At 35.5% G+C, this 12553-nt stretch overlaps 1 protein-coding gene across 1 annotated transcript; it reads right to left on the bottom strand.

Annotated features, from left to right (window-relative positions):
• Nucleotides 1-3742: 3742 nt before the first annotated feature.
• Nucleotides 3743-4627, bottom strand: LOC106770470. Its single transcript, XM_014656279.1, has one exon. It carries the CDS (start codon nt 4625-4627, stop codon nt 3743-3745), a length of 885 nt encoding a protein of 294 aa, XP_014511765.1.
• Nucleotides 4628-12553: the final 7926 nt, after the last annotated feature.

Genomic DNA, 12553 nt, shown 5'->3' on the forward strand with positions numbered 1-12553 from the left:
ACTGTGAAACTTATATCTCTTTTTGACTTATGAATTGCAGAATTTAAAAATTATTATTTTTAAGAGAAAAAAATTCAGTATTTACATTTTGAAAGACATTATTTTGTATAAAAAGAAGTTTTATATTATGTAATTAAAAGAATTTTCTAGACCGTACAATTCAAAAGTTATTGTTTGACTTTTAAATCGTGTTATTCAGAAGTTTTTTTTGAAAAAAATTGTACAATTCAAAAGCTTTTTTTCTGTAAAAAAAAATATTTCTAAATTGTATAACTCAAAACACATTTATTTGATTTTCAAATTATACAATCTTAAACCCTTTTTTTTCTTGATTCACAATAAATATATATATATATATATATATATATATATATATATATATATATATATATATATATATATATATATATATATATATATATATATGATAGCAGGGGCGTGAAGTGAAGTCAGAGAGGAAGAGAGAACACACGAAAGAGAGCGTAAGTAAAGAGTTGATAGGCACAGAGTTACGAAACGAGTAATTTTATTTGCCAGAAGAATAATGTATTTATACACTTACACTAACTGTCAAATGATAGTTAAAACCAAATGTCCAATATTTAGATTTACATCTTTAGCACTTCCCCTTAAATCTAAGCTACTTAATGATCTAATTTCAAGTGAAGCTCTGAGTTGTTCAAATCTATGTTGTTGTAGAGCCTTGGTAAAAATGTCTGCCTTTTGCTCATCTGATTTGCAATACACCAGCTCTAGTTTTCCTATGCTAACACGGTCCTTGAGATAGTGATATTTCGTTTCTATGTGTTTACTCCTTTCATGGGATATGGGATTCTTGGATAGGTTAATGGCTGATTTGTTGTCACCCATCAGACGAATTGGCTTGCTGTACTGAATCCTTAGTTCCTGTAGAATCGTTTCGATCCAAGCACCCTGACAAGCTGCTTCTACTGTCGAGATGTACTCCGCTTCACACGATGAGAGTGCCACAATGCTTTGCTTCTTCGAACACCACGAAATGGAGGCTCCCAACAGCTTGAACAAGTATCCGAAAGTGCTTTTTCGATCAACTTGATCACCGCTCCAATCTGCGTCACACCATGCCTCCAACACTCTGGTTGTTCCATCGATTTTCCTGGGAAAGTAAAGACCATAGTCTATAGTACCTTTCAAATATCGTAGTATATGTTTTGCTGCTGTCATGTGTGATTGTCTAGGGTCATGCATGAAACGACTGACGAGTCCTACTCCAAAACTTATGTTTGGCCCGCTGTTGCAAATGTAACGAAGGGTCCCAACAATCTGTTTGAATAAGGTTGTGTCAACCTTAGTTTCATCGTGCTGCAGTGTAAGCTTTATATTGGCCATGACTGGAACAGACGTGCTGTTGCAATTCTTCAGATTGAATCTTTCCAATGTCTCAAGGATGTATTTCCTTTTGTTCATATGTACTCCGTCTTTAGTCTGTACAAACTCCAAGCCTAGAAAGTATCCTAAGTGGCCAAGATCTATCATTTCCAATTCTTCCTTCAGTTTTGACTTGAAACTCTCGATTTCTTGTATGGAGCTCCTAGTGACCAGTAGGTCATCAACATATAGACAGACCAATAGAGTATCTACCTGTTCAAGAAACTTTACATATATTCCATATTCAACAGTACATTTAAGGAAGCCATACCTAAGAAGCATTGCATCGATATACCTGTTCCAGGCTCGTGGTGCTTGGTGAAGGCCATACAAGGCCTTGTTTAGTCTATACACTTTTGATTCTTGTCCACTCTTAACAAAACCAAGTGGTTGATTCACGAATACCTCTTCTTCGAGTGGGCCATTAATAAAAGTGGATTTGACATCCATTTGTTGGATACTCCAGCCTTTAAAGTTAGCAATTGCTATGACAAGCCTCATTGTCTCGAGCCTTGCAACAGGGGCATACACATCTGTGAAGTCAATTCCCGGTTTTTGCAGGAAGCCTTTCGCGAGCAACCCAACTTTAAGTTTGGCAATATTACCGTCTGGCTTGTACTTGGTCTTAAAGACCCATTTCACTTGTATAGCCTTCTTGTTTTGAGGTAGCTCTACCAGTTCCCATGTACTGTTTTTCTCAATTGTAGATAGTTCCTCTACCATGGCTTCTCTCCATTCCTTTACCTTGATTGCTTGTTCCCAAGTGAATAACTCAATACCTGCAAAAAAGAGCATAATGTACAACATCACCTGTGTCAATAACATCGCTATCGGCAAACAACTCATGGTTTGCGAGTCTTGTAGAAGGGAAGCGTGTTCTTTGCGAATGTCTTGTGTTGCTATCTCCATTGGTAGCAACTGTCCTGTTTACTTCAGATTTATTCTCCTCCATCCATATTGTCATCACATTATCAGGCTCTTTGATTGAGACTTTTTTGCATTCATTCCATTTGTAAATAGCTGACTCGTCAACAATAACGTCTCTACCAATCACAATTTGCTGTTTAACAGGATCAAACATTTTGTATGCGCCAGTCGTGTGATATCCTACAAGAACAAGAGTTTCACTCCTGTCATCAAGTTTCTTTCTTCTCTCTGCTGGTATGTGCCTGTGACAGAGTGATCCAAACACTTTCAAGTGTCTAACATCAGGTTTTCTACCCGACCACATCTCCTCTAGTGTGCAATTCGGCAGAGCTTTGGTAGGACATCTATTCAGTATATAGACTGTTGTTGCGATAGCTTCTCCCCACAGATATTTGGGTAGTTCTTTCCCTTTGATCATACATCTGATCATATCCAGTATCATCCGGTTTCTTCTTTCAGCCAACCCATTTGTGTTGTGGGGTGTAAGGTGGAGTTACTTCATCTATGATTCCTTTATCAGCGCAGAATGTATCCATATCCCTTGAGTTAAACTCGCCTTCACTGTTGGTTATGAACACCTTGATTTTTTGCCCCGATTATCTCTCAACCATGCAGCAGAATTTAACAAAACAATTATAAGTTTCCTTTTTATCTTTTAACAAGTATACCCATAATTTTCTAGGAAACTCGTCTACGAAAAACAGGAAATATTTATTACCTCCTAAGGACCACATGTCAAACAGACCGCATACAACTGCATGCACAACGTTCAACACCTGTCCAGCTCGCTTGGGCGCGTGTCTCTTGAAGGCATTTCTAATCTGTTTTCCAGCAGCGCAACTTTCACACGCCTTGTTCGGCGCAACAAATGTAGGGATGCCTTTTACAAGATCTTTGTCTCTCAGTTGGCATAAACTTCTGAAATTGAGATGCCCAAATCGATAGTGCCATAGCCATTCTTCTTCAACATTTGTTGTGGACATGCATTGAATTTCTGTTGCGTTCAAATTCACTCTAAATGTTCGATTTCTTGAAGCGGGTGCTTTGAATATCAACCGTTGTATCTTGTCAAAAACCTCAATGTATCTCTGCTACATTTTTATGGTAAAGCCTTTTTCAAGTAACTGGCCGAGACTAAGAAGATTACTCTTCATCATGGGCACATAAAGAACGTTGTGCATATACACAAATTTTCCATCTTTGCATTTGATTATAATTTTTCCTACTCCTTGGGCTTGAATGGTGCTATTGTCAGCGAATTAGATTGTACTCTTGACGCTTGTGTCAAGATCAAGAAGCCATCTTCGATTACCTGTCATGTGGTTGGAGCAACCTGTGTCCAAGTACTATGACATCTCTTCTTCTGCATGAATTTCTTTCTCAGCAACTGACATGTATTTCACGCATTTCATCTCCTCTTCACACTTGTCTGATATCTTGCATGTTTGCTGCTTGAAATCCTTGCATGCCACTTCCGGTATTTTCCAATTTTCTCATGTGTTGCGACTGTCATCAATATCACATGATCTGAGTCTGATTCTGGTTCATCTTTTACCAGATTATCTTCATTGTTATCTTCTTTCTTGTTCCTTTCGTTATGCCAGCACTCAGAGGAGTAGTGGCCAAATTTGCTACACATGTAACATTGCACATTTCTTCTGTCAACACTTTTCCTACCTCCTCTTCCTCTGGGTTTCCCTCTGCCTCTGTGATTACCGTGATCGCTATTGTTCTCGCCTTTGTTTTGTTCGGTGCTATTAATGAATCTTCGTCCATTTCGGCTTCCACGACCACCTCGTTTGCCTCTTCTTCTACCAGTTCCACGACCCTTCTGGATTTTTGCTTGCAATGCCTGGCTAGTGCTCTGTGTTGCATCTTGTTCTGCGACTTTCCTTTCTAGCAGTCGATGTTTGTGAGCTTCAAGTGAGTTTTGCAACTCTTCGACTTTCATTTTCTCCAAAACTCTACTTTCTACAATTGCCACGACAATGTGGTCGTACTGGGGCGTTAACGTTCGCAAGATCTTATGAACTATCTTCTTGTCTTTGACTATTTTGTCGCATGCACGCATTGCATTGAGAATCACTTGGATTCTGCCGATGTAACCTTCAATGGTTTCTTGTTCCCCCATGTTTAGGAGCTCGTACTGCCGCCGCAGTGACTGAAGCTTAATCTCTTTTATATTTCCAGCACTTCCATACCCGTCTTGTAAGATCTCCCACGTTTCTTTGGCCGCTATTGCCTTTGACACCTTCTGGAATATCGCCTTCGAGATACATTGATGCAAGATCATTCATGCCTTACAGTCCAATTTCTTATTCTCTTTATACGCCTTCTTGGTTTCTTCTGTATCATTGTTTGCAGGTTCTTTAAACCCAACCTTGACCATTTCATCGATCTCATGGAAGCCCAAGATAACATCCATCTTCACGCACCAATCTTCGAAGTTCTTTCCGTCGAATATTGGTAGACTGTTCTAAATCAACCCCGTCATCCTTACAAAGTGAAGCTTTCGTTACTGCACAAATTCTTTGCTTTGAAACGAAACCTCCCAGGTTCAAAAACCTGACGCTCTGGATACCACTAATAGCGTGGGCGTGAAGTAAGGTCAGAGAAGAAGAGAGAACACACGAAAGAGAGTGTAAGTAAAGAGTTGATAGACACAGAATTATGAAACGAGTAATTTCATTTATCAGAAGAATAATGTATTTATACACTTACACTAACTGTCAAATGACAGTTAAAACCAAATGTCAAATATTTAGATTTACATCTTTAACAATATAGATGATGATAAGAGAGATATACTTTAGTCTTTTAACCACTAACATATCCCACACTGTCACACCATCGTTCGTGTGTGTGTATATATATACGATTACAATAAAGTTGGATCATCATCATAATTATTAAGTTAGTATGAGGTGATTCAAACTGATAGTTTCATAAGAAGACTGCAATTGAATTAACATTGTATCATTACAAAAAGCAAACAATGACATTATAAAAGCCCAACTCTTCATGAAACTTTTAGTTGATCTTCATTCTAATTTCCTACATCTTTTCATTCTTGCTTTTCAATTTCTGAAACTTTTAGCTGATCTGCAGTGAAACTATAAACCACAGATTGTTGCGAAGATTTAAAATTAGTCACAATCTTCGTTCACATTAAATTCTTTTAATGCATGAAAGTCCATTTGTCTTTGTCATATTCTATTGAGTTTTTTTTATACAAGTTATGTTAGCCTTATACAGAAAAGAGGTTATATTTTAAGATTATATCTTTTCCCATTTATTTTATTTATTTTTCAGTTAATATTATAAAAGCAGTTAATATTCCGAAAGTGGTCCACTTTTTAAAATAAAAATCGTTTTTAAAACGTGTGTGGGTGTGCCCATGATTCCCACAACAATCTCTTCTAACGTAAAAATACTCTGTGATGGTTTTTGGAGTACTACAGACTACAAAAAATTTCATATCAGGTCACTGAGCCTACTCTTTCCTTCATATACATCACCATCGTGTTTTAAGAGCAAGGGTTCAAAAACCAGAAATTAGGCAAGCATACAACAATGGCTGGAGGTTGGTCTTTCTGCTTTCGCTTTCATTCTTGTAAATCTGAATATGATTGAATGTGCTTATTTGATATATTTGGATTTATTGAATCTTTAGTTTGAATATGTTTTATATTTGGTATCAGAGCATGTTTATCCTCTGCCTTGTCTGGTTCACTCCTATGTGCGCATTGTGTTTTTATTTTTACCAATTGTTTTGAAATTGGAGAAAGAAGAAAATTTTCTGTGAAATATTTTGATGTTGAAACCCTCACGTATTATTGTGTTCGCGTTTGGTATACGCATTTTGGAACCATGTGAGAGGTTGAAGATGATCGAAACGACATTTGTTTTTGCGTTTCATTTTGGGCATCTTTTAGAAACCTATATTTCAATTTTTATTTTCTTCTTTACCTGCTGCATATACACGCACTGGAGAAACACATGCACTGGAGGAGAAAGGTACGCTGCTTTGCTTCTGGGTTTAATTAACACTGTACGATGTTCTGTTTCTGGTTTTAATCCGGAATTGGTTCTTCACTCTACGCACACTGATTGCTTTTCATACATGTATATAAATATATATTATTTACGTTTTTATTAGATGTCTTTTCCTGTTACTGTTATATGCACGTTAGTATATATAATATATGTTATGGTGTTTTTGGACGCATAGAATGATGCGTTGAATTTTTATATGGAAAGTGCCTTTTTCGTGTTATTATATGTCAGGCACTGTTTTACATTCTAAGGATTAAAGTGCGCGTATTAGTATAATAAATATGGATATTATATATTTATAATATATGATGCTTATATTTTATTTAGATTAAATATAAGACCTAAAGATAATTTAATGTTTAGTGATAAATATAATTTTTAATAATTAGAGAGTAGCCACAACATCTTTAATTAATTAAATTATATTATAAAGATCACTTTATTGAAACATTAGTTGTAATTAATTATATATAGTGTGATGAAATATACCCACAAGATTTTTGTTACATTTGTATAATTAATTAGGATAAAATATTAATTATAATTCTTAATTTTCCCACATGAATTAGGAATAATTTAATAGTTTTATCATAAGGTTAAATGAGTCTAATTGAGTAAGACTTTAGCCCACAGGCAAGTTTTATGTTAATAGACTCATTGGTAAAGACATGTTTCACATTGGTAAAACATGATATTTATTTTAGTCTCAAATTATGATAATGAACATGATTTTGAATTTGCAGTTTCTCAATCTGTGAATTTTTCTGATATCAAGTGTGGTATTTCCGAATTGAAAGGAGATAATTATAAGATCTGGAAGGAGAGAGTTCTTCTTCATTTAGGCTGGATGGACATAGACTATGCTATTAGAAAACCAGAACCATCAGGTATTATTGAGACCAGTACTCCAGATGCCATTGAACTTTATGAAAAATGGGAGAGGTCAAATCTTCTCTCCGTAACGTTCATAAAAACCAACATTTCTGCTGGAATCCAGGGTTCGGTTGATCAGTATGAGAATGTCAAGGATTTACTGAAGGCTATTGATGAGCAGTTTACGACATCTGATAAATCTCTTGCCAGCACTCTTATAATGCAGTTTTCATCCTTAAAGCTCATTGGAATTAGAGGAGTACGTGATCATATCATGCGCATAAGGGACATTGTGGCTCAACTAAAAGCTTTGGAAGTTACCATGTCTGATTCTTTCCTAGTGCACTATATTTTGTGCACTTTGCCTCACCATTATGCTCCCTTTAAAATCTCTTACAACACACATAAAGACAAGTGGTCTATTAATGAATTATTTGCCATGTGTGTTCAAGAAGAAGAAAGGCTATTGATTGAAGAAGGGGAGAAGGTGAACTTGACCACTTCATTTAAGAATAAGAAGAACCAAGTTAATAAGAAGGGAAAAATTCCTTCTCAGCCAGTTATTAAGAAGGAGTCGAGATGTTTCTTTTGTAAAAAGAAGGGGCACATGAAGAAGGAATGTCAAAAGTTTAAGGATTGGCTGGAAAAGAAAGGTAATTTGTTTGCTTTTGTCTATTATGAATCTAATTTGACTAGTTTTAATCATAACACATGGTGGATTGATTCTGGTTCTACAATCCATGTTTCTAATACCTTGCAGGGTATGGAAAATCTAAGGAAACCGATGGGAAGTGAACAACGCATCTATTCAGGAAGCAAGATGAGTTCACATGTTGAAGCCATTGGAACGTGCAATTTAGTTTTAAGCAGTGGTTGTGTTTTATGTTTAGAAAAGACCTTTTATGTTCCTAGTTTTAGCAAGAATTTAATTTCTATTTCACAACTTGCACCTTTGGGTTTTTCATTTAATTTTACGGATTCTGGTTTTACTTTATTGAATAAATCCAAAGTTATTGGCTTTGGGGAATTATGCGGTGGTCTTTACTTTATTAAATTTTAAACAACCCTGCTTATAGTTCTATGCATGTTTCCGCTGGGTTAAAAAGATGTGTTATGAATGAGGATTCTTCTGTTTTATGGCACTGAAGATTGGGACATATCTCCATTGAGAGAATTAAGCGATTAGTAAATGAAGGAGTACTTAGTACTTTGGATTTTACTGATTTTGAGACTTGCGTGGATTGCATAAAGGGAAAGCAAACTAACAAGTCTAAAAGAGATGCTAAGAGGAGTTCAAATTTACTAGAAATTATTCATACAGATATTTGTTGTCCGGATATGGATGCAAGTAGTCCGAAATACTTTATCACCTTTATAGATGATTACTCACGATACATGTATCTGTACTTACTTCGTTCCAAGGATGAAGCCTTAGATGCCTTTAAAGTTTTTAAGGTTGAAGTAGAATTGCAATGTGGAAAGAAAATTAAGATTGTGAGATCAGACAGAGGTGGAGAGTACTACGGTAGATACACAGAGAATGAACAAGCACCTGGTCTGTTTGCTAGATTTCTTCAAGAACATGGGATTGTTGCCCAATATACCATGCCTGGCTCTCCAGATCAGAATGGTGTAGTAGAAAGAAGAAATCGAACCTTGATGGATATGGTGAGAAGTATGAGGAGCAATTCAAAACTTCCTCAATTCTTGTGGACTGAAGCACTTAAGACGGCTGTGTATATAGTAAATCGGGTTCCAATTAAGGCTGTTTTAAAAACACCTTTTGAGTTATTCAAGGGTTGGAAACCTAGTTTATGACATGTACGCGTTTGGGGATGTCCGTATGAAGTAAGAATTTATAATCCACAAGAGAAGAAACTAGACCTAAGGACTATAAGTGGGTATTTCATTGGATATGCTGAAAAGTCCAAAGGGTATAGATTCTATTGTCCAACTCATAGCACTAAAATTGTGGAATCAAGAAATGCAAAGTTTCTTGAAAATGATTTGATTAGTGAGAGTGATTTAAATCAAGACGTTGATCATGAAAAAGATCACTATGAAGCTCAAACCTCTCAATCAAATGAAAGATTGGTAGTCATTCACGCTCCTCCAGCTCAAAAGCGTATTAGACAACCAATAATTGAAGTTCCACAAACTGCTAAGAATGATAATATAGATCAGGTTGTTGACGAGGAGCAACAAGAAAATGTTGAACAACCGGTTGAACAACAAGCTTCTCATCAAGATGTTGAGACAACATTAAGAAGATCTACTAGAATCAGAAGACCAGCAGTTTCTAGTGATTATGAAGTGTATTTACAAGAATCAGATTACAACATTGGAGCCAAAAATGATCCTGAAACGTTTTCACAAGCCATGAGTTCTAAAGAATCAAACCTATGGTATGATGCTATGAAAGATGAGATGAATTCTATGGCATCCAACAAAGTCTGGGATCTCGTTCAGTTGCCTGATAAGGTAAAATCCATTGGATGTAGATGGGTCTTCAAAACAAAGAAGGACTCAAAAGGCAACATTGAGAGACATAAGGCAAGACTTGTTGCCAAAGGATTCACTCAAAGAGAAGGAATTGACTACACAAAGACATTTTCTCCTGTATCTAAGAAAGATTCCTTCCGAGTAATTATGGCATTAGTAGCTTATTTTGATTTTGAGTTACATCAAATGGATGTGAAAACAACATTCCTTAATGGTGATCTAGAGGAAGAGGTTTACATGAAACAACCTGAAGGATTCTCTTCTAAAGACAGTGAGCACTTGGTATGTAAGCTTAATAAATCTATCTATGGATTAAAACAAGCCTCCCATCAATGGTATCTAAAATTTCATGATGTTATCACTTCATTCGGTTTTGAAGAAAACGTCATGGATCAATGTATATACCAAAAGGTCAGTGGGAGTAAGATTTGTTTCCTTGTTTTATATGTGGATGACATTTTGCTTGCAACCAACGACAAGGGTATGTTATATGAGGTGAAGCAATTTCTCTCAAAGAACTTTGACATGAAGGATATGGGAGAGCATCTTATGTCATTGGCATTAAGATCCATAGGGAAAGATCTCGAGGCATTTTGGGTTTGTCTCAAGAGACCTATATCAACAAAGTTTTAGAGAGGTTTAACATGAAGAATTGTTCACCAAGTGTAGCTCCCATTATAAAGGGTGACAAACTTGAATTAAGTCAATGCCTGAAAAATGGTCTTGAGCGGGAACAAATGAAAAATATTCCATATGCTTCAACTGTCGGAAGTCTTATGTATGCTCAAGTTTGTACTAGACCTGACATTGCATTTGCAGTTGGAGTTTTAGGAAGATATCAGAGTAATCCAGGTGTTGACCACTAGAAAGCTGCAAAGAAAGTAATAAGATATCTTCAAGGAACAAAAGATTTCATGCTCATGTATAGACGAACTGCTAATTTAGAAGTGATTGGCTACTCCGATTCAGACTATGCTGGTTGCGTTGATTCACGAAAATCAACATCTGATTACATTTTTATGTTAGCTGATGAAGCAGTATCTTGGAGTAGCAAAAAGCAGACCTTGACTGCTACTTCTACTATGGAAGCTGAATTCATTTCTTGTTTTGAGGCTTCTTCACATGATGTATGGTTGAAGAGTTTTATATCTGGGCTTAGAGTTATGGACTCAATTGCTAGGCCACTGAAGTTGTATTGTGATAACTCTGTTGCTGTTTTTATGGCTAAGAATAATAAAAGTGGAAGTCGAAGTAAGCACATCGACATTAAATATCTAGCCATAAGAGAACGTGTTAAAGAAAAGAAAGTGGTTATTGAGCACGTTAGCACTGAGTTGATGATTGCGGATCCTTTAACTAAAGGCATGCCACCAAAGAATTTTAAGGATCATGTAACGCGAATGGGACTTGGTTCCATGATGTGACAATCATTGTAAGTACTTTCATTTTGATAAAACTCTTATTCAGTTTAATGTTTTCTCAATTATTTGTGCACATAATTAGTTACTTTGAGAAAACTTATTTAATTGTGACCTAGAATAGACATATGGTTTATTCATTAAAGTTAAGAGATTGTGATGTGAGACTAAATACATCGTAATACATGAGAGATAATACTCATTATTAGAGGAACTATCACAATGATTCATATATTTGGTCTTTTATTACGTTTGATGGTTGAATAAAATGGACCAAGTGGGAGAATGTTAGCCTTATACAGAAAAGAGGTTCTATTTTAAGATTATATCTTTTCCCATTTATTATATTTATTTTTCAGTTAATATTATAAAAGCAGTTAATATTCTAAAAGTGGTCCATTTTTTAAAATAAAAACCATTTTTAAAACGTGTGTGGGTGTGCCCATGATTCCCACAACAATCTCTTCTCTGTGATGGTTTTTGGAGTACTACATACTACAGAAAATTTCATATCAGGTCACTGAGCCTACTCTTTCCTTCATATACATCACCATCGTGTTTTAAGAACAAGGGTTCAGAAACCAGAAATTAAGCAAGCATACAACAATGATTGGAGGTTGGTCTTTCTGCTTCCGCTTTCATTCTTGTAAATCTGAATATGATTAAATGTGCTTATTTGATATATTTGGATTTATTGAACTTTAGTATGAATATGTTATATAAGTTATCTATTCATTCCAAATCCAGGATTCATGGGGGAGGTAAAAAAGAAAAATTATATTTTTAATTTAATATACAATTTTAATCTTGTTGAATTATTTTATGTACAATGCCCGATTCGCCTATATAACTCAAAGGCTAATAGTATTTTGATAAGAACATGTAATCGGTGTAATTGTTTATCCTCACCTGAATAAAATAACGACTAAAAATATAAGTCTAAAGAGTGAACTCAAAAATTAATTCTTGTTATTAAAGGTGAAGTTATTCTGAACCATACATAGGACAGAGTGAAGCTTAAAAGACCTAAGAAAACATTTCATTGATATGAGAACACAACTTTGAATGGTCTAAACATGTGTTCATGGTTTATAGAGGATGATGGTCTTTGGAATCATGGAGGTGACTACATAAGGATCCATTTTAGAAGCAGGCCTTCTATCCTCAAAGTAGTCTTTCTTTTTTTTCTCTCTGTCTTTTCCACCCTTTGCCACACCCTTTAGAAAAAAATGTTACTTAAATAGAGAATTAGTTAAGGTTGGTCAGTTGAAAATTTTATTCGGACTCTGTTTACTTCCTTTCAATATGATTCATGCTAACGAAATATTGGGTGAGTTTTTGTCATCCAAATCAAAACAATTCTTATCAAG

Source organism: Vigna radiata, chromosome 8 (genome assembly GCF_000741045.1).
Source record: "Vigna radiata var. radiata cultivar VC1973A chromosome 8, Vradiata_ver6, whole genome shotgun sequence".
Classification (NCBI taxonomy): domain Eukaryota; kingdom Viridiplantae; phylum Streptophyta; class Magnoliopsida; order Fabales; family Fabaceae; genus Vigna; species Vigna radiata.